Here is a 23,325-nt window from a genome sequence, read left to right on the forward strand (position 1 = left end):
CTCCCACCTCTGTCACATTGAAGTCCCAAGGTCCCACTCAGACAAAAGACCTCACCAGTTGCTCTCTGCTCTTCTGCCCACTATACAACTTGGCTTTGGGTCATCAGTATAAATGAACCATGATAGGACCTCCGGGCAGGAGCAGCTCATGTGGCCAACAGAGTTACAAGGGTCCAACGCCTTCTTCATTTCTCTGGATGGCTGGAGGCATCTTGGGTTGATTGCACCATGTAAGCTATTCTGTGGAGGCACCCCAATCTCCACCAACAGACAGGTGGAGGGGGTGACTACTTACCCTGCAACTGAAGACCTGGTACTACCCCTGTTTTCCCTCTGCCCAGACCTGGCAACGACTCAGAGGATCGCATGTCCAGTCTAGGCTAGGAGATGGATGCTCAATCACTCCACCCAGCACATACAGAACTGGAAGGAAGCATCAAATCAAGAAAGCTCAAAAGCAGTTTGGAAAGCATACTCTCCTTGTGGTTCCAAACACATCAACTCCAGGTGAGAACAAAACTGGGCTTCCTTACCTGCCACTTTCAGCTGACTCCCGGCAGAAAATGCTTCGATGATGCCCAGAATGAGGAAGCAGAAGAGGATCCCGCAGGCTACTTCCTGCCCTCGGGCAATGGCTTCAGAAGCTCTCAGATTCACAGTGCTCTTCAGTGCCCCAATCCCCAACCTCCTACATCCCGTAGTCCCCTCAGCCCTAGAGGGATCCCAATGCCAAGGTGGTGACCTGAGAGTTACCACCTCCTCCTACGCCTGCGCCTGCGGGTCCTGTGCCCTTCGCGGGGTCCCTCTCCCTCCTGGGATCCCTTCCCGTTCAGATAGGTTTCCTGGACAGCCCGAACCACCTGTCCCTCCTGCACCCCTGGCAGCCAATTTGCTTCCTGCACCCCCAGTCGCCCTTCCCCCTCAGGCCCCTGGGGGCCCACAGGCCGGGCCCTCCCCACCAGCTCAAGTGTGTCTCGGCGCCGGGGGGCCGCTCCCAGGACCACCGCCTCGGATCTGAGGTGCCCACAGCTCTCCCAATTCCGCCCACCCGGCTCGCCGGAACTTTCGAGCGCCTCCCCGCGCTCGAAGGAGCCGTCCCCGAACCCCGGCAGTTGCTCGGGCTGCTGCAGCAGCCTGCGTGGGCTCCCCTCCCCCCGTTCCTGCACCCCGGCGCGGGCCTCGCCCCGCTCCTGCACTGCGGGGCTGCCACCCCCCTTCTCCTGGTGTTGCTTGCGGGGCCCCAGCCCCTCCTCCTGCGCCACAGGCCAGCCAGCTGAGCCCTTCCACCGCGGCGAGTGCCTCCAGTCCGCGCCGTCTGGCGGCCCCCACACCACCCCCAGGTTAGGCTCGTGGCCGCGACCGCCCCGCTCCTGGACCCCCAGACCCACCCCGCCCTCCTCCTGCACCGCCGGACCCACCCCGCCCTGCTCCTCCACGCCGAGCTTCAACCCGCGGAGCTGCTGCGGGCCCCAGCTGAGAACCCCGACGCGCTGCGGCTGCTGTTCCGGCAGCGCTGGGCTAAGCCCGCCCCGCTCCTCCTGGGCTCCCCGCCGGGGACCCCCCGCCCCCACAGCCCAACGCACTCGCCTGCCCCCGAGAGGCCGCGCGCTCCCGCCCCTCCAGATGGTGCTGCCCTCGGCGCCCGCTCACACCGCCCCCCACCCGGCTCCTTCCGCCTCGGCCCCCAGGGGAGGGGGCTGAGGGGTCCCCGCCCCAACCACTTCGCTGCCGCCCCTGCGTTGCGAGCCGGCCTCCCGACCCTCGCCTCCGGGCGTTGACGTCGGCCGCCGGGCGCCGCGCCCCGCGCCGGCCCCCGCAGGTGCTGCGGCCCCGCGCGCCGGCCGTCAACGCGCTAGCGCCCGCCCGGTTTCCCGGGGCCCGCGCGCGCCTGCGCCGCCCCAGGGGGGCGGGGCTCGGCTGGGTCGGCCCGCCCCCTTAAAGGGCCCAACCCCACTACTTTCCGCAGCCCCCTACTCTCCGCCTCTCGCATCAACCGGCTATTCTCCCCACCTGCCACTGCCTGGCTCTGGCCTTCCTACTGTACCAAAGGCAGGAAAGATGAAGCAAAAAGTTGGGAGGTTCTACTGAATTAAGGGGGCTCAATGGGGAGCAATTGAATGAGAGTCTGCTATCCAAACAGCAGTTCAGCAGCTGCTTTTTTACACTGTGAGTGTAAAAAGTCACTTCCACCCTACCTCGGTTGCTTGGCTGTAAATAAGGAGGGCGGTTTGGAAGATTTCCAAGGTCACAACCAGTGAGGGTAGGACTCTAATCCTAATCTCTGCAGCTGCCTGGAGGTCTAGGAAACTGGGCCATCTGCACTCTTTCCCTGGGGACAAGGGAGAATTTGTCTCAAGCCTGTGACATTTCTCACTGGGACCTCAGGCAGAAACAGTCGCAAGTCCTGCATTGCTCTCTCTTGAGTCCTCTCCTCACTGCTCTCTCTCTCTCTCTCACACACACACACACAAGGAGAGAACTCAAAATTCTGATTCTTAGTAATATTGCAGCCTGCAAACCTAGATCCAACCCATAATGGAGGCAGCCCTAGGCAGTGGAACTTAGAACTCGCAGGCTCAGGGCCACTCAGCCCTGTTAGATATGGAAAATGAAAAACCCAAAGTAGTCCTGGGAAAAGAGTGAAAAAGAAAGCCACACATTAAAGCATTGATCCTTCCCAGTGCATTCTTTCCCAATAACAGAACAATCCCATAGAAAGGAAGTCAAAGCACTGATCCTTCCCAAATAAATCCTTTCCCAGTGACAGAACAATGGGACCCTGAAGGGAAAGAGACAAGCACTGAACACTGATCCCAGACCCTCCATTCTTCCCGGAGTACAATTACTGCCCAGTAAAAACAAATTTTCAAATTCTCACAAACCTGTTTCCTGAATCCCCAAACTGACTGCTGACCCCAGACCCCCTCCCATTTCACCCAGTAAAACAGACCCCAAATTCCTGAGTGCCCAACCTGACATGCTCATTAATTAAGTCACCTCTCAGTATAACCTACATAAGCCCAGTCTCCTCCTTTGTTCAGTGGCTCATTTCCCACCAGGAAAGTGGGTCCAACGTCACCCTGTTCCTGCCTACCCTGTTCCTGCATGAAACTTCATTTCTGAATAAACAACTGATCTGTGAAGTTTGCGTCCAGCCTGGTCTTTTTGTGCTAATAAGCCCTGTTACTGTCTCTTCCTCATCTATAAAATGGGTATAATAAAGCAACTAAAGAATGAATAAAGGATCAAACATCAGGGAATATATAGGAGTAACAGAAGTTACCCCTTTGCTGAGTTGACCTCTGATATCCGCTCCCTTTGCACAAATTCTAAATTCTGAAGAAAAGCCACACCTAATTATTAACTGCTAAATTTTTCTTTAGATTTATAAAACCCAAAATATCTGATCTTCAGATAACATTAGAATGTACAATGTTATTCTAGTCCAATCAATTAAACCAAAGCAAGTAAATTGCTGTGAGGTTTAACTTGTCTAAAGAATTACTGGAACTAGCCCCAGGAGATAAAGGTGATGGCAGTATTCTAGCTAGAGGGAAAAAAAAAAAGAGAGACACACCCTAGAAGGCAGAAGACCCTGCTCAGCACATAAACTGTCTGCATATTATCCCTCTGTTCCTTCTTTCTTTTCCTCCATATGAAAGACCTTTCCCCTCCCTGAGTTGCCCAAGAAATTCTTTTGGGAGGGATGATAGCTTCCCCCACCCCGTCTCAGGATACCAGCTCTTGAATAAACCTGATTTCTTTTCATCAACTCTTGGCTTCAGAGTATTGACTTTTGAGTGGTGATCAGATGGACTTGGATCCAGTAACAAACACATTGTCCAGCATTAGGCCCAAAGACCATGGCCAAAGGACAATAAGACAATCAGAAAGGGAGTGAGTTCCAGATACCTACACAGGATCTAGTCTAGTTGAATTTGGGTTGTGCCTTGCCCTGTGAGGCAAACAAGGCAACTTTCTACTTAATTATTTGATAATACTATGCATGGTAGAGTCCCTTCCCTATGGAGCCAGGAAAGTGAATACGCCTCAGAGTCTTTCCCCTGTTGCCTGGCCTCAGGGAAAAAAGTCAGAAGTTCACTAGATTTGGTAGAAACAGAATCCCTCTTGCTATGTACCTCAGTAATGACAATCATTAAGGTTTAAGGAGCCCAATTGTGGATAGGGTCCTGCACTTTGCATTTATTCTCATCCAACCACCACAGCAAACCAGTAAGATGCATATTATCACACCCCATTTCACAGATGTTAGGCTCCACCCAGTTAAGTGACTCCACCCAGTTTTGTGACTTGTTTGGTCACAAAACTGGCAGTAGAAAAGCCAGAAATCAAATCCAATTTTCTTACTCTGTAGTCTCTTTGCTGAACCACTAAGACACAATAAAGCAACACTAACCCAGAAGCCTTGTTATAACAAGCATTAGGACTAACTAGATTTCAGTGGTCAATAGATGCAAACAACTGATTTGGAGCAAATTTTCCTGCAAGCAAATCAAGCTCCAAATCAAACAAAGCAAGGGGTCAAAACAGTTCCTTGTTGGTCCTTCTCAGTGATTCTCTTCATTCCCCCATTTCTCCTCCAGTTTCTCTCAAGAGCCCAATCCAAACGTCTACAAATACCTAGTGCAGGGTTACCTGTAGCTTCAGACTCAAGACAGAGGAAAGTCTCCTGCCTCCTTCCTTCATCTTTTCCTGTTCTTCATCAACTCCTGAACTAACCTCATCATAGCCCTGAACCCAGGGGCTGTCCTGGGAGATGTCTCTGAGGTTGTCTTCATCTCCACATCATTCTGTGACTTAAGTACAAGTGGCCAGAAAAACATCATGGGAGACGGCTCTGCCACCATGAAGCTGGCAGTATAATGAAGAAAAGAGCCTCTGAGGGAAAAACAAAACAAAACAACAACAACAAAAAAGAACAGAAGCCTCTGAAGATTCAGGAGGTGGCTGTGTGGGAAACCCCTAGCCTCTAAGGTACCGGAGCCAGTCTCTTTCCAGATTTGGAACTTTAGGCGGGCTGCCCATAGCAGAGTGACTGCATGGAGAAGGGCTTGTCAGGTCTAGTTCTAAACAGAGGGGGCCCAAGCTGCCAGAGGGAGGCTGTTGGTGATTCCCTGAAGAAACTCAACCAAGGAGGTGGCTGCCCTGCGGGGTAAGCAAGAAGGCAAGGCAGGCACTGCTGGGGTGATGGGCAGCTGGCTCACCTGCAGCAGATGCTTAACCAAGACTTCATCCTGCTGCTGAGTTGATTGGGCTGAAGTTTCTGAAGGTTTTTTCTTTCTGGTTTACATTTTTATATACAGCAATTTTTTTTAAACTACCGTTACAACCTATTAGTGGGAAGTGAATTGAATCTAGTGGATTTTGACTGGCTTTTTTTAAATGAAAGAGCACAAGAAGAAAATACCAGAATATAATTTTTCGACTTTTTATTGACATGCAACATACATCTGAGAATTACAAAAACTTGGATTTTTACCAAATGAATATACCCAGCACTCAATTTAAGATTCAGAACATATCCAGCACCCCAGAAATCCCTCCCTCAAACTGTAACTTTTACAAGAAACTTCAGGGCTGGGAATATGGTTTATTGGTAGGGCACTTGCCTAGCATGCCTGAGGCCCTGGGTTTAATCCCCAGCAGTGCAAAGAAGAAAAAAGTAAAGAATTCTATCATATTAATCTTCTAGTATGCCGTTCATATTCATGTTTTTTTTTTTTTTTTTTTTTTTGGTGCTGGGGAATCGAACCCAGGGCCTTGTGCTTGCAAGGCAAGCACTCTACCAACTGAGCTATCTCCCCAGCCCCTAGTTTATTTTTAACTTTCTAATTCTCCTCCACAATACACACACACACACACACACACACACACGGATTTTTGTTGTTGTTGTTGTTCTTCTAGGCCCAACTGGTACAATGCCCAGCACAAAGTAGGTGCCAAGAATATATGTGAAATAAGTAGGACTGCATCACAGGTCATAAAGGTATTTTTTGGTAACATTTTTATTTCATTACATATGTACATATGCTCTACATTTTGATGTAAAATTCATTTATTTCTGTAGGTCATAGTGAAAAATTTCAGAAAGGCACTCCTACAGCTTAAAAAAGTCGTACAAGCTGAGAATCAGACCAAGGAGACGAACATGAGTGAAGAGTATACTAACTAGGTCAGTGTTTCTAAATCAGTTGAAGATATTGTCAAAATGCAGATTCTGATTCACCAAGTTGGGAGGGGGATGCTGAAGTCTGGCATTTCTTATCAAGCTTTCAGCTCAGGTGCTGGTCCACGGTCACACTTGAGTAGCAAGTTCTTCTCAGAGATTCTCAATAGTGTTGCACATAATCACATGGAAAACTTTTTTAAAAATTCTCTACTGATGCCCAGGTTCCACCCTAGCACAATTAAATTGGAATCTCTGGGATGGGGCTTGGTGTCTATGGCTTTTTTTTTTTTTTTTTTTTTTTTCCCCTTGTTCTGGGGATTGAACTCAGGGGCACTCAATCCCAGACCTTTTTTGTGTTTTATTTAGAGGCAGGGTCTCACTGAGTTGCTTAGTGCCTTGCTAAGTTGCTGAGGCTGGCTTGGGACTTGTGATCTTTCTGCCTCAGCTTCCCCAGCCGCTGGTATTACAGGTATGCACCACTGTGCTGAGCAGTGCCTATGACTTTTAAAAGCTTCCCAAGTGATTCCAAGGTGCAACCAGAAATGGATAGTGCTTTGCTAAAATGTAAACTTGGGCACGGAGGGGGGAAAGCCCAGATATGTTGGTCTCTGTTCCCTAATACACCCTTAGTTCCTAGAAGATACCCGAGTTGAGGTTAAGGAAAATAAACTGTGGGATCAGGAAGTAAATTGTGGTATCTGAGCCAACATCTGATTTGACAAAGGCAAAGGATTTTGGAGTCAAGAAGGGGCCATTAACCTCTTAGTGGAGGTGAAAGGAGGGATTTCTGAAAGAATCCTTAGGTGTAGGGTATCTGCTAACTGTGGCCAGGTCCTCCTAGGACCAAGAGCAAACTGTGGCTTTACCCTGCTGCCCAGGTCAGAGCTCTCTGGAGCTGCCAGAGACCAGGCTCACATGCCCCCAAGCAATTCAGTTTCCAAAACCTTACTAGGGCATCGGGAGGAGTTGCTTGCTGCCAGCCACTCCCACACGACAATCCAGCTAGAGTAAGAGCCAAATATACCAAGAGATTACAAAACCTTGAGGTCACCATGGTCTATTCCCAAATGAAGCACCATAGAGTCCTGGATTCTGATGCCCTCTGGTGGACACCTAGAGTTAAGGTTGGTAACCAAAAAACAGACCTGATGGGTAGATTCAGCATTTGTCATGTGTTCCTGTAGTGTTGGGCACAATCATACAAGACAAGACCCAATACACAAAATCAAAAAACTTCTGTTGAAGAAGTTAATACTAATCATATGAAGGACTGGATTCTTTATTTTTCATCTACCCACTCCTTAACTCCCTGATATTCAGCTTCTGCAATCTATTTTTCTGGATCTCAAAATGATTGGCAGTCAGGACTTGCCTTTAAATGGTGAAGTTTTGTTTTGTTTTGTTTCACTTTATACCTTTCTTCTGCTCCTCTCCTCTTCTTAACTCAGCTCTCCTAGTAGATAGTGCACAACCCTTACCTGACTGTTCCTTCCTCATGATGCTCATCACAGGCAAGTCCAGACATGCTAATTTTTGGCCAGCCTGGTGAGTTCATTTCCACTTCCTGCTACCCCACATAGCTGAGTTAGTTAGGCCACAAGTATAGAGCTCCCTGCCCTTGTGGCTGCCCTCCTGCATGCCAGACATTTCCATGTGCTCACACAAATCCAAGGACATAGCAACGGAACCCAACTTGAATCCAGCCACTTCTCCCCTATTTCCCTGGCTCTCTCATTTGCCCTGAAATCACGCTCAGGTTCTTGGCAGCCTATTTCATCCATCTCCTCTCTCAGCACTGGACACAGGCCCCAAACACTCAAGCCTCGCCTCCTCTCAGCTACCACACTTCATCCAAGTCCTGCATCACCACATTCAAGTTCTCATTCAAAAGGTAATCAAGCACCCTTGAAATGCCAGAAATCTAACCACGAAGACTTACATATAAGATGAAACAGATCCTTTCATCAGCAGCCTATTTCTAAAATGTGATTCCCTCACTAGGAGATTGTGAGGATTAGGATAATGCTATAGTATTTACCCTCGAGTGGTGTTATTACCGTAAGTGTTCTTTAGATGAACTTGCTGACTTTGGTCTCTGTGCCTATTCGTTAATTCTCCATTTAACTTCCTAAAACATGAATTTCATCGTGTCACTCCCTTACTCCAGAATTATAATTGCTCCCTAGTTGCCCTCAGGTGTTCTGAAAATCACAGCAGTCCCATGGGGTTGATTCATCATGGGAATAGAGGGGGAAATTGGGTCCAGAAGGGCCAAGCCAAAAGTAGAGGTCAAGATAGGTCTGCAGGTTAGAAGGAAATCTTGTCTCCAGAAGACAAGGCAATCAGAAATCAGGGAAGTAGGTGGAAGAGCAGATACAAGGACATGTATTAGCAAAGACATGTATACCATCAGAAAAGACGTGACCATCTAACTTCTGCAATGGGCTTGTCCCGAATAAAAGGTAAGTTCCTAGAACATTAATTTTAGCTGTCTAAATGTCTCAGTATCAACAGCCTCAAAAAGGGTAATCAGGTGATTAGACCAAGAGGAACACTGACTGGGAAAAATGGGACACCTGCACAAGTGCCTGAAGAATGCCTGCAAAGTAAACATGGATCAGTAAGGTCTCACTAAACCGGTGCCTATAATCCCAGCAATTCAGGAGGCTGAGGCAGGAGGATCCAAGTTCAAATCCAGCCTCAGCAACTTATTGAGGCCCTACACAACTCAGTGAGACCCTGTCTCTAATAAAATGTAAAATAGGGCTGGGGATGTGGCTCAGTGGTTGAGTGCCCCTGGGATTAATCCCTGATACCAAAACAAAGCGTGAGTGTGTGTGTGTGTGTGTGTGTGTGTGTGTGTGCAGTCTCACCAGTAGCACGTGTTACTGGAACACAGAGAAAGGATCATAAATGTACCCTAAAAGGACAGACTGAATTTGGGTTGGAAGGAGGAAACATACATTCTCAGTGGGAGAGGGATTCTATATTATAGTTAGAAGATCTTGGTGAACATCAGGCCTTAATGTAGTAGTGAAGAAATTAAGGTTCTTAGAGCTATAGTGAGATATTCAGGGACACCCAGCAATTTAAGAACTGTCGCTGAACTTGCATTGAATCCCCATGGTCCAAGATACAAATCCAGGGCTCCTACTCTCACTTTCTTACTCAATTCCCTAACCCCTCTAATACAAACACACACAGCATGCCAATGCTAATCAGCATAAACAAAATATTTTGGTGAATCCTGAAGGTTTATATATAGAAAGCAAGCATATATGGCCCCATCTCTAATTTGCTTGGTGAAAGGTGATGAAACAGTAAGTACCTTAAGAGGTTAGTTAGGGGACCAGCTGGATCTGAAGTAAGGCTGGAACTAAGTGGTGGCCCGAGGATGGGGAAGACCAGTAGGCCTCTTGTTACTTTCTAACACATAGAGACAAGCATACACACAATTTTTTTTTTTTTTTTTTTAATTCTAGAAGCACATGTGGGTGTCAAACACTTGCTGAGCTGTCCCTGATCCTGATGTTAGTACTTACATGGAATAGATTATAGCATGGAGAAGAGTAGGAAACAGGTCAAGCCACCAGAAACAAGACTTTTACATTTGAATATAAGATAAAGATCTAGAAAAAGAAAAGGGTCATGGAAATAATGCTGCATCCAAAATGTACCATAAAAATCTCTTTAGGTATAAAGAGAATTAGTCACTTATGTGTAGAGATTTGATTTTTTTTTCATAGTGCTAGGGATCAAACCTAGGCCTTGTGCATGCTACGCAAGCATTCCATCATTGAGTCATACCCCCAGCCAGCCCCTACAGAATATTGCAGTTTGTCAATTTCCTTCTGATTTGGCTTATGGTTTTTTTTTCCATGTAGCCGCAATTTGCCTGAAATTGATCAACATTTTCTCAGATGGCACCTGTTTTTTGGTAGATTTTTGTTGTTTTGTCATGCTTTGAAAGCCCTTCCCTCTTCCAAGATTATTTAAGTATTCTGCTGTATTTTCTTTTAGAAGGTTTGATTTCATTTTAACATTTTGAATCTTTATTTTATGTGGAAGTTGAAGTAGGAGAACAATTTTATTTTTCCACATGACAATTTATCAGCTCTGCTGTTTTAGGGTTAGAAACTCTCAGAACACTTTTAGCCAATACAAAAGGGAGATTACACCATGATTGCCATAAAACAGAAGCCACACTGAAGTTCATATAGTGTTAGAGAACAAAGGGGGGTTAACTCAAATGGAAGAGAAGACTGAATTCAGGATATGTGGATCAGCGGAAAGTCTTATCGGTGACTTTTAGATCTGCAGTTTTCCGGGGCTGGGGAGATAGCTCAGTTGGTAGAGTGCTTATCTCGCAAGCACGAGTTCAGGGGACTGAGCCCTGGGTTCAGTCCCCAGCACCACCATCAAAAAAAAAAAAAAAAAATTCAGTCTGCAGTTTCCTTGTTGGGAGGGAGGTACCCAATCTAAAGCATTGAATTAGTCTGCAGACTGAATGGTCATGCTCAGCAGCCTCTCTCCTGGGAGTTAGAATGCTAGGAAACAGGCTTCTAACTCCTTAGATAAAATTGTCCCCCACAAATTCCTCCCCAAAGAACAGACCTACAGATACTAATTCAACAGTGCAATTTCAGGGTCCCGACTAATCACTATACTGAAAGGCCCTTCAGGTGACAAATGCTACCCTACATACACAGCTTTACTGTAATACATAAACACTCTTATTAACAGACCCCAGCTAGGCATGACAACACACACCTGCAATCCCAGTGACCCAGGAAACTGAGGTAGGATTGAGTTCAAAGCCAGCCTCAACAACTTTGTGAAGCCTTAAGCAATTTAGCAAGATCCCGACTTAAAATCTTTTTAAAGAAGGGGAGGGGGCTCTGGGCTGTAGCTCAGTGGTAAAATACCCCTGAATACAATCCCTAGAACTGAGGGTGGAAGCGGGAAATGGGAGGATAAAAACTCCTGAAGAGATGACTGTAGGAATAAATATGAGACTCATTAATTAGCCTATGGATTTAGATGTGTTAGGGAGAGATTTCTGGTTCTGTCAAAGGATTGTGAGATAAGATAAAGAAAAGCAAATAGAAAACAAAACTGAGTGGAAAAAAACTAGGTAATTATCTCCAGATAAAGAATTGAATAAGAAAGGAAATTTAACAATAGATCATTTTATGGCTTGTGAATAAACACTTGGTTTATTCAGTAACTATACTGAAGAATGAAAAGTTGAATTGGTATAATAGCTAAAGCCACATTTTCAATAGTAGGAAGATTATATTTAAAAGTTTAAAAATAAAGAAGTAGTCATTATAAGTACATGACTTTGAAATAAATAGGTAAATGCCAAAAGAAAACTGCTAAGAGTTGAAAACTATGGTCTCTAACAATTGGGGTTGGAATTATTTTAATAAATTCTTAAGTCTATTTAGGTTTTAATATTTATTACTTTGAGTATATTTAGCCTCTCTAGACTTGGGTGATACAGGGACTTTGATCTGATTCACACCTAGCTGAAGCAAATCTGCTAACCAAGGAAATGGCCTCAGGGGGAACCTTTCAAAAGGAGTCAAGTCTTTGTTTAGTTGTCTTAGATAGCGCCTATGCAAGACATGCCTGCATGAGGGCACCATAGTCAGAGGCCTCCAGCAGGAAGATCTCTGAAGAACATGCAAATACCCCCTATGAAAGACCACTGGCATTTGGACATCTCATACCCATACATAATCACACAGCCCTGCACCAGTTAAGAGGTTTTTGTTTGCTTTTGTGGTGCTGGGAATTAAATCAAGGGCATAATGTTAGGCAACCAGAGCCACACCCCAAGGCAAGAGCTTTTTGCCCTTTTTTCCTTCTCTACATTTCTGATGAAGCAAGAGTGAGCTAAGTGGATTACAAAAGAGTTAACAAGAAACCAGTAACATCATGGGCAAAAGACTCAAATTTGATTATTGCAAGATTTTAAAACTATAAAACAGGCCAAGCACAGCAATCCACACCCGTAATCCTAGTGGCTCAGGAGGTTGAGGTAGGAGGATACCAAGTTCAAAGTCAGGCCCAGCAAATTAGCAGGGCCCTGAGCAACTCAGCAAGAACCTGTCTCTAAATAAAATACAGAAAAGGCCTAGGGATGTGGCTCAGTGTTTAAGAATCCCTGGGTTCAATCCCTTAGTACCAAAAAAATAAAAAAAACAACAACAACAACAAAAACCCTATAAAATAAACTGAGCTTGGGGACAACACACCTATTAATTCCAGGTACTCAGAAGGCTGAGGCAGAAGGATCTCGAGTTCAAGTCCAGCCTAGGAAACTTAGTGAGACCCTACCTCAAAATAAAATACAAAATAGGGCTGGGGATGTGGCCCAGTGGTCTGCCCCAGAGTTCAATCCCCAGTACAAAAGGGGGGGGGGGGGGGGGGAATTCAAATAAAGGGTTAGGAACATAAGCAGTAGAGCAATTGCCTAGCATGCCCAAGACCCTGGGTTGGATCCCCAGTACCACAGAGGATGAAAAACAACTATAAAATAAGAATACCGTTTGTCAGTAACTATGAATGCCTGGAAAAGCTGTGAGATCTAAGATACTCTAAGTCCAAGGAGGAAAATTATAGTGTCCAATACCAAGACAACCTAATATAAACTGGACTTGGGGTGATAATGATTTGCTTATGTAGGTTCATCAATTCTAAGAAATGTACCACTCTGGTATGGGATGTTAATAGTGGGGGAGGATGTGCCACTAGCAGAGACAAGGGGGTATATGGGAACTCTGTACTTTCTGCCCAATATTATTGTGAAACTAGACTTTTAAAAAATGACAGTTCAGTGTTCAAGCATTTTATTAAATCAGATAAATCTCCACATTGTTGTACATACCAACTTGTATATAACATAAGAGCATGTCATTTGTTTACAAGATACAGCTGAGCAGTACACTGGCAAGTCTAAAATTTCAAAAACATTCAAAGAGCAAACACAGAAAAGGTCATGCAAGTTCTAGAATAGTGAATCATGACAGAGCTCACTCAATTTACCCTTTACCTTTCAAACGCACATATCTTTAAGCAGAAAAAAATCTAAGACCAGCAGGCTGTCGCTGTCACTTGTTAGACACACAATTCAATCAGGGATATTTAGCCTCTTACCATTTACTGGTTTGTTTGATTGGAAATAACTTAACCCTAATCATAGAAAAGGGTCAGTCTATTTGAAGAGACTTACTGATAAAATGTATACCCTTTATCCACATCATGCCTTAAAGTCACTGAGCTTTCATTAAACTATGAATGCATGATACCCAAACTATGAATCCCAGCTATGACCTTTCATTTAGCTACACAGACTAAACACTGTGAAGATTAAAGAGACCATGAGTAGCGAACAGTTTAATGAGACTGCAAAATAAACTAGGTCTACCATAATTTAGGTAAGTGACACTAAGTTCAAGAACCTTAAGAGACCCTATGGACTTTTTTCTCAGGTGGCAATTTTGAACTACCTTATGACACATTTGATTTTCAGGATTATAATGATGGCTAAGTAGAAAATAGACTTTTTACTCATATAGCCTCAAACTTACTTATTCAACCCATACTAATGGGTATGTAGACATGATCAAAGATCCTCTTTGCAAGCTTTGCCTCCCCACATTCGACTCCTCCCCACCCCAAATCTCTGCAAGTTCCCCTTGCTTTAAGCCATATGACCAATTCTGAACTCAAACTTGCCTGAATTAAGTTTATATGCTATAACATGCAAATCAGGGGCTAAAGTTATATTCATTTGTCAACAGCAAACATTATAAATGTATGCTACTATTCCACTAAACAGAAGACCTAGAGGAACCACAAAGAAAACAAAACACCCATATTAAATTAAAAAAAAAAGTTTTTGAAGTAACAATTTTATTTTACAGCAGTTGAATTTACCACCAAATGCTTAATTGACCACAAAATGTTTCTGCAACTAAAACTAAGAGAGTTATAGGGAGTTGGGAATATATGTTAGATACTAACTATCTTCAAGCTTTGAAGATGTCATTGCATGAAGAAAATTATGGGAAACACTGTTCCCGATAATTACGTACACCCTTAGTGTAACATATGGAGATCACTGTCTCCGATATAGACACTGTGGTAGGCAAAAACTACCTTGTTCTTTATACATTATGGAAGACACTGCTCCCGATAATGTGAGTTAGGTTTGCGACAAAGGTACTGGAAATTTTGCAAAATTGGAATTTAAGTTACACCCTGGACAAAATTGAGCTGTAAAATTTTGCATATAGGAATACTACCACAGCCTTTAAGTGACATGTATTTATAAATTGGTCACAATTCACTGCATTTAGCAGAAATATCGTTTTTATCTGGTCAGTTAAATAGAAGTCTAACTTGATTAGCAACCCCTAATTAAATTTAATCCTTTCCCAATACTTAGCATTATAATTTTATTTGGCTTGCGGCTATTTTCTAAAACCCTCAAGTGTTGGCCATGAGTGCAAAACTTCCAGTATCTGTTGGGTTTTATTAGCAGATGCTGCTTTTATTCAAAAAAAACGACAGTATAACTGTCATAATTATGGAAGGCACTGCTTCCGATAATTATCTTCTATAAAAAAAAAACACCATTTATAGTGAACTCTGTCACTGATAAATAAACAATAAATATCTCAGTGCCAAAACGATAGAAAGCTTTCCCAAAAGATGAACACTTTGACCAAAAATTGGCAGTGTGTTCTTTTAAAGTCTGACAAACTGAGTCTGAAATTAAATGCCTAAAACTGATTCTCTTTCAGAATACTTTGGAAGAAACAAAAACGACAAAGAATGAAACAAAGGTTATGGGGCCCGGGGGCAGAGATCAGAGGAAAAGAAAATGTACTAAGTCTTTGGCTTCTGGTCTCCTCTTTTCATGAATAATATTAACACATTAAGGCCTTACTCCTGAAATAAACAGTTGAACCTCATTTTATCCAACTGAAGGATCTCCAGTTCAGATTTCATCGGTAAGAAAACAAATCCTATCTCTTCTGAAAGTTAACTGTTTCATTCAGGTATGCAGAAACCAGCTAAATCCTCATAGAAGGGCATGTATCTCATTTGGAGAATAGGGTCTTACAATCTGGTATCTCTTAGCATTAAATGAATGTGAAGGATCACACCAAGATACCATTTAACCTTCACTAGATATCACCTTCTTCCTTCTACCTCAAAAGATACCAGCTCAGCTGGGTACAATGACACAACCTATACTCCCAGCAACTTGGGAAGCTGAGGCAGGAGGATGGCAAATTTGAGGCCAGCCTCAGCAATTTTGTGAGATCCTGTCTCAAAATAAAAAAAGAGCTGGGGATGTAGCTCGGCAGTAGAGCACCCCTGGATTCAATCCCCAGTACTGGGAAAGAGAAAGAGAGAGAGAGAGAAAAAAGAAAAAAGAAACCAGCTCATGTCAGCTCCTGTCCTTGGGATTTAGAGCAACAGTTCATGTAACTGGTTCTGACATTTTCCTAACTACGATACGAGAGGCAGTTAGCTTTACAAAGCACTTAACATTCTAAAGATAATCAGAGAAAATATTCTGTCATGAATGTTTTTTGGTGGTTTAACTTGAAATGCAGGTACCTACCCTGTATTAAAAGCTGCCACCTACAGACATCTAGTAGCATCAAGATGATTGGGTAGAATTTTAACATTAGGTTTTGTAGTCCTACTGAAAATTTAGCACAACCAGCACAAGTCTAGAAACAAGACTACCCTGAAATTCTTACTTCATGTTTAAAACTCATTGTCAATATTCCAAATGTCACCAGAAAGAGCATTTGCTGCTCCTTGAATAGTCCAAGTAGTTAGAGCCAGCTGGTTTCTAAATAGAGTTTCATTAAAAGCACCGTTATTTTTCTGTCGTAGTTTCAAGTTCTCCAGTAAAGCTGACACAGTATGAGAGCCTGAGCCCCAGAAGATGTGCCGGAAAGGAGAATCTCTTGGAGACACATAGGGTGAAAGGAAGTGATACTCCACCTATGAAAATAAAACAGACAAGGCAACTTACACAGTGCTATGACTGCAGAGAAGACCCAACACAGTAAAACTGTTGTTTTCCCACTTCAAAATGTTAGATTCCCTTGATTTTGAGAATGTTGAGACCCAAGCCACTAATATTCTAAGGTTAAACTTCTGAAGCAAACTGTCAAATCCTCTGTTAAAGTGAACTTTATAACTGTGTTGAGATTTTTTTGGATAGGAGCAGATATATGAAAGGATTATAACACATTGTCTGTTCCTTCCAAGCGAACTAGGATTAAACAGTTAAAGGCTGACTTATACAACAGAAATAGAAAATGACAGTTAAAACTCAAAAAAACGATTGATTTGTTTTTTGTGATGCTAGGGATTAAACTCACAGCCTGGTGCATGCTAAGCATTCTAATTCTACCACTGAGCTAAACCTGCAGCCCCTAAAGTGTTCTTAAAATCTTTAAAAAAAGGCTGGGTACAGTGGAACATGCCTGTAATCCCAGAGGCTGGGGAGGCTGAGACAGGAGGATTTCAAGTTCAAAGTCAGACTCAGCAACTTAGCAAGGCCCTAAGCAACTCAGTGAGACTCTGTCTCTAATAAAAGAGAAAAAAGGGCTGGGGATGTGGCTCTCAGAGCTTAAGTGCCCCTGGGTTAAATCTCTGGTACCAAAAAAAGCCCCAAAACATCAAAAGTCTAAAAAAAAAAATTAAAATCAACAACAACAAAAAACACCCACAACTCAAGATCAAATGATTCTTGTATTTCTGGGTTATATATGTTGGTTTCAGATTTTGCTACAAGTTAAAATCTGCCTTCAATTCTAAAGCAGCTAAGGATTCTAGGTTTCCAGATTTACTCCACTTTTTAGAAATGCAAGCTTAATAAGTAAAATTTAACACATTTCACTGGGCATGGTGGCATATGCCTGTAATTCCAGTGACTTGGGGTGCTGAGGCAAGAAGATTCCCAAGTTTGAGGCCAGCCTCAGCAACTAAGCAAGACAATGTCTCAAAACAAATTTTTTTTTTTTTTTTTTTTTTTTTTTTTGCGGTGCTGGGGATTGAACCCAGGGCCTTGTGCTTGTGAGGCAAGCACTCTACCAACTGAGCTATATCCCCAGCCCTCAAAACAAATTTTAAAAAGGGCTGCGGGGGGTATACCTCAGTGTTTGAGCACCCCTGGGTTTGATCACTAGCACCAAAAAATAAAATAAATCACACTTCTAGTTTCTTCCTTCCTTTTTAAATTTTTTTTGGCAATATTACGACTGAACCCAGGAGGTACTCTACCACTGAGCTACATCCCCAGCTATTTTTTGGGGATTGTGATACTCAGTTACAGGAGCACACCACTAAGAAGTTTACTTACTTTCATGATACGGTCATTGATTTCCCTCATGACAAATCTGTTTGTTTTCTCAGCATTATGGAAATCTGTTGTTAGTCTGGAAGTAGCGCGGAAAAAGTCTCCACGAGCAGAATATAGCCACTGTAGATTCAGACCCATTTCCTGACACAGAAAGATAATAAATTCACTATTAGAAGTTGTATTTTTCGGTATGTTATTTTATTTAAAATTTTAATGTAGATGTGGCAACTGAGAAGTGGTTGGTTATTTTGATTTTGTTTTTTGAGTCATGGTCTTACTAAGTTGCTTAGGTCTCACTAAATTCCCGAGGCTGGCTTTGAACTTGTAATCCTTCTGCTTATAGTCTTTCAAACTGCTGGGATTACAGATGTGCACCACTGTTCCTGGCAGATTCTAATAAAAGGAGTGACTGACAGGGAAATTTGGGACTTGAAAAGTTAGAAGCACCTTGTACCAGAGATTCTATAAACATAGTAACACATTCATTTTTGGGCCCAGCAGTATAATTATCCATTCTTTTTTTAAAAAAATATATTTTTAGATGTTAACAGACCTTTATTTTATTCATTTATTTGTATGTGGTGCTGAGAATAGAACCCAGTGCCTCCCGCATGCTAGGCAAGTGTTTTACCACTGAGCCACAACCCCAGTCCCAATTATCCATTCTTAACCTCCTAAGAAAACCATCCTCATTAAGAAATTCAACATAATTTACTAAGGAAAAAGTATATAATCCTATGTATTATATTGTTTCCAGTTCAATTTCCCTATGGAGGAAAATGTTGGTTCAGTGAATTTCAGCATGCAATTATTTCTGTCTGGTAAATTACTTTTCTGATTCAGTTGCTAGTGATTTAATTCAATTAAGGGACCATTAAATCAGGTCCTCATTCCATAAAACCAATTAGAAACTACTTATTAGTTTAATTTAATGTCTGAATTCTAGGCACACAGGATCAACTCTGTGTAACTACTGTGTAACTACTGGTTATGTTCTTTCCATCCAAGCATTGTCCAAATGGCATACAGCCCACATTCACAATTGAGATTTTCAGAGTCTCCAGGTCCTACCTATGTATAGATTGACTACATCATGACCAACAGAACACCACACAGTTCTACATTCTGAAATACTTGTTGGGGGTCTATCCTAAATTTGTATCCCATAGCTTCCTCCTCATATCTCAGTTTATTTTAAAACATACTTTGGCTACCAATCATATCCCTCCCCAAGAATATCATACTTCAAACTGCTTGATACTTTACCATAAGAACTTAGTCTCATGGGAATGTTAATTAATATAGCCATTATTGGAAAACAATAGCGGTTTCTCGAAAAATTAAAAATAAAGCTAGCATATGTTCAGCAACCCCCTCCTGAGTATATATCTGAAGGAAATGAAATCAGGATGTCAAAGAGACACCTGTATTCCCATGTTTACTGCAGCACTATTCACAATAGCCAAGAAATGGAAATAACCTAAGTGTCCATCAACAAATGAAAGAACAAAGAAAATGGCTGGTACATACACAACAAAATATCATTCAGTCATAAAGAATGAAATTCTGTTGTTTATGACAACATGGATAGAACTAGAGATCATAATGTCAAACAAAATGCGAGACAGAACTCCATAAATACACATAAATTTTATGCTTTTATATCAGTGAAAAAATTAATTTCACTTAAATTTTAAAAAAAAATTTTTAAATAAAAACATTTTCAATTAGTATTTACCTTTATGTCTGCTCGGTACTGGTTCAGATCTCTCACAAATGAAAACAGTTTGTTGTTATACATCTCATAGTCCAGGTTCAACTCAACATCATGGGTAAGTTTAATCATGAACTGCCCAGCCACTTCTGCTGCTGCACGCATCATTTTGTTCAACTGAGGAATTTCTTCAATCAGTACATCATAGGTATCCAAATTAGTATTCAAATAAGGATAATTTCCATCCTGGAAAACAAAGGGAGGCTACTGTACTCATGGGGGTTGTAAGAGTAGGAGCCTCATATTCTGGCTTTGCCATCGAGGTAACACTTACTGCAATTCTTCATTTTTAATATATTCCCACCCACTTTTATCTCACATCTGCTTCTGTAAGAAGATGCCATTCTTGCTACTTCCTCTGAATCTAACCTACTCCTAGAATAACTACTATCTTCCATCCTGGTCTTACAGAATTCACGTTTTATCATATCACATGTTAAAACAGTTTCAGGCCAAATTTGTTGAAGGTATATCCTTTGTTCTCTCTGGGAAGTTTAGCCCATATTGATGGGAAAAGATAAAAATAATACATGAACTGTACTTTCAATAAAAAGCGTTAATCTTTAATTAAAATTTACCTTCTTCCTAATCATGTAGCACTCAGCCCATTCATACATGCATATTACCTTTCTAACAAAATGTTTGATGCTTCTTAAACAACTTTAGTAGTTATTTCTTACGCTTCAACTCTACTCCCTGCCATTGTCCTTAGTGAAAACCTTACTGATAATCATTTGGTTTGACTTCAATTTATTACCTTCAAACTGTACAATTCTCCGACTGTGCCTGTTAACCAGAACTGCTAAGAGTGGCATCTAAAACTACATTTGAAGTTTTAAAAGATCTTTAGGTAAACAGAAATCATAAATTCCTTCAAGCTTGGACCTGATACCCAGTACTTTCTAATGTAGACATTATGATCAGCTATTCAATGAATTCATGCTGTTGCTCTTGCATGAATTCAACAGCATGAATTCAAGAGAATTTCAGTCATGCTTATCTCTAAATTCAGATCTTCCATCACTCGCTCACTTTAGATTTTTGCCCCTGCTAGTCCTAGCTAAAACATCCAGTAAGTTCAGTTGAGGACCTGGCTTCTATTGGATCAACAATTTGATGCCAAATCAACAGCTTCCACCTGACCCCCTAATGCTAATACTAGGATCTCTTCATCCTACTCCAGCTTTTCAGCACAGAAGTCATCATCATTATTTACTCTGCCTGGCCTTCGGTGCCTTCTAATTGGCTCTTGTGCCAAAACAATGATGTTTCCCTACAATATGGTTCAATTCAAAATTCTGCCTCTTAATAATCACACCTGTTTAGTTTTTCTGCTTTTATCCACCAATCTCTGCTTAAGACCTTAGCATTTCTAGACACAGATCTAGAACATGTGCGATATATCTAGACAGTACTGTCTGTTTGATGCAAATATTCCATACCTGCATTATTCAATATTTAGTCCCTGGCTACTCAATCATTTAAAAAACTAAGTCTTGTTAGTAAAACTCAACAAACTTTGAAAAAGTTTTAGTAATAAACCCAAATGCTAATTAAGCTGAGATAACAAGTCTATTTTAAAACGGATAATAAGGAAGTATGCAGTAATTATAACTTCTGAAAAGGAAAATTGGTTTCAAAGTTAATGTAAGAAGATCTTACAAATAATGCTTTAGAACTCTTCAGACTTACCTCACAAAAACAGAAAGAGACTGCTGGGATTCCAGAATATGCAAGAAAAGGGAAAGCAGCATTATCAAGAGAAAGTGTCTCACTGCAAGGAAAGGAGAACATGTCTTTAGAAAGTTTCCTAAAGAACACTGCTGCTAAGCAATTCCCTCTAACATCCAAATAAATTTTTATATTGAGTATCCCTAATGATAGCTAAGCTCGATGCAAGGTTAAGAAGTTTGGAGTTCTTCCTAACACTGTAGGTGCTACTGGGTGATTCTGCTTTTCTTTTCACTTGTTCATTCACTTTTCTCAACTTACACTTTGTTGACCCAGTTGCTGTCCCGATACAAAGATAGTCCAGTAAGTGGATGTTTCACCTGTAAAATAAGAAATTATCATTAAAATTAACTTTTTTGAACTTATTCAGGCTAGTCACTAACACATTTCTCTATATCTATATTGAAATAATAAATTATATTATTATAATGATTTATATATTTATATTGAAAAGGAATAAAGCAGTTAAAAGTCCAAATTTCCTAACCTATCCCTAAAGTAATGTTACTATGTCAGTTCCATAACTTATGGTAAGAAAAAAAAAGTCTTATTTTTTGACATTTTACAGATGGCCTGACCACAATTTAAAATGTTCTATCTAGCCTACAGGATATGCCTATCTTGTTTCTGGTTTCTTCCTTGTATCACATTTTATATTGCTAACCTAACCACATTACTGCCTTGAGGGCTTATAGTAATTTCTAGAATCCAACAGGATCAAGGCCAATATCCAGTATCTAACCTTTGTTTCCCTCCAACTTTAAACACTCCAGTATATGTCCTCTAAACCCTTTAAGCAAATACTCTCTTTCACATGTGTTCCTCCCTTATTCAAAACTACAATCATGGGCTAGGGTTGTGGCTCAGCGGTAGAGCATCTGTTTAGCATGCATGGGGCACTGGGCTTGATTCTCAGCACCACATATAAATGAATAAAAAATAAATAAAGGTAAAAAACCAGACATTTTAATGTTTGTCTTTATTCAATGAATATTTCACCTGGACTTACTTAAGGCATTGAAGTCTTCCTTAACATTCTGAATTATACACACTGCCCCGTGGGCATCTACAATACAACTCAGGTTTCTTGGCATTCTGTTACCTATTCCAAAGATTATGTATTCTTTGAGATTGGAGCCATATATATGCCACTTACCTCACCTCACGTGGTTCAACAAGTCAAGAGCCTGACTTAAATAATGCTCCTATAAGATCTATCCTAAATACTTGTTATTGGTTACTGATAATGGCCTAAATGTTTCTCATCTTATAGAAATATGACAGGGCTGGGGAGATAGCTCAGTCGGTAGGGTGCTTGCCTTGCAAGCACAAGGCCCTGGGTTCGATCCCCAGCACCCCCCCCCAAAAAAAAAAAAAAAAAAAAAAAAGAAATATGACAAAGAAGTTATACACTTTTGTAATTAGTTATACACTCACGTCTTGCATCGTTTTCTCAATAAGCTTGTATAAGAGTGGGCTGGCGGAAACCTTGAAGTTGCTGGTACCTGCAAAGACATTATTTTAACACTGTCCCTTTTTCAGTCAAGTACATTTCACACAGAGATTTCTACAACTAAAAGTACCTGACAATCAGGAAAAGAGTAACCTATCATCTGTGGCCCTATACAACAAACAGTAACAAAGTATACAAAAAAAGTAGTTGAGTCCTCAAGTTCTTTAGCAACTATGGGAACTGACTCAATTAGGCTCTTTAATGTGATTTTTTGGAGACTTTTTAGAGTAATTTCAGGTTCACAGCAAAATTAAGAGGAAGGTACAATGATTGCCCATACATATCCTGCCTCCACACATGTGTAATCTCCCCCATCATCTGTACTTTTTTTAAAAAATCTTTTTGATTCACCCAGGTTAGGTGTGGCAGTCACATGCTAGTTAAAGTAAGTTTACTATACTCGATACATTCTACTACAGAAGTAAAACAGGGAAATAATGACTAATGTAAGAAAGATTTTATTTTAATTATATTAAACGAATATAATTAGTTTTTCTATCCACTGGTTACATATGAAGTTTAAATAACATGCAAACTCTTTCATAAGTCTGATTATCTAGTATTTCTATCAGTGCTACCATAATCCAGCAGGATAAAAATTAGTCTCTAAAAGTTCTATTCTATATGGTATGATTTTGCTCCTTTTGGTCTAGAATATGGTCTAGATTAGCAGTTCTAAAACCTAAAAAACAGTTTGTTGGATATATGTTCCA

The 23,325-nt window shown here is 41.6% G+C and overlaps 2 protein-coding genes across 14 annotated transcripts in view; both read right to left on the reverse strand.

Moving 5' to 3' along the window:
* TNK2 (tyrosine kinase non receptor 2) overlaps positions 1-1,334 on the reverse strand; it is a gene marked incomplete at its 3' end in the record, with an annotated part of 47,328 nt that extends 45,994 nt beyond the window's left edge. For 9 of the 11 annotated variants that reach the window (XM_079156131.1, XM_079156134.1, XM_079156130.1 and 6 more), the window contains exon 1: positions 534-1,334. The remainder of the gene's footprint in view (positions 1-533) is intronic. The other 2 variants (XM_079156133.1, XM_079156135.1) reach the window with 2 other exon arrangements.
* Positions 1,335-13,030: 11,696 nt separating this feature from the next.
* TFRC (transferrin receptor) overlaps positions 13,031-23,325 on the reverse strand; it is a 31,668-nt gene continuing 21,373 nt past the window's right edge. For all 3 annotated transcript variants that reach the window (XM_079100340.1, XM_079100341.1, XM_079100342.1), the window contains exons 14-19: positions 22,537-22,604; positions 21,361-21,419; positions 21,061-21,142; positions 19,333-19,554; positions 17,595-17,735; positions 13,031-16,228 (exon numbers count right to left, since the gene is read on the reverse strand). In XM_079100340.1, coding sequence (XP_078956466.1) covers positions 15,986-16,228; positions 17,595-17,735; positions 19,333-19,554; positions 21,061-21,142; positions 21,361-21,419; positions 22,537-22,604 — 815 coding nt within the window. In that variant the 3' untranslated portion in view covers positions 13,031-15,985. The remainder of the gene's footprint in view (positions 16,229-17,594; positions 17,736-19,332; positions 19,555-21,060; positions 21,143-21,360; positions 21,420-22,536; positions 22,605-23,325) is intronic.

Source organism: Sciurus vulgaris, assembly GCF_902686455.1.
Source record: "Sciurus vulgaris genome assembly, chromosome: 10".
Classification (NCBI taxonomy): Eukaryota; Metazoa; Chordata; class Mammalia; order Rodentia; family Sciuridae; genus Sciurus; species Sciurus vulgaris.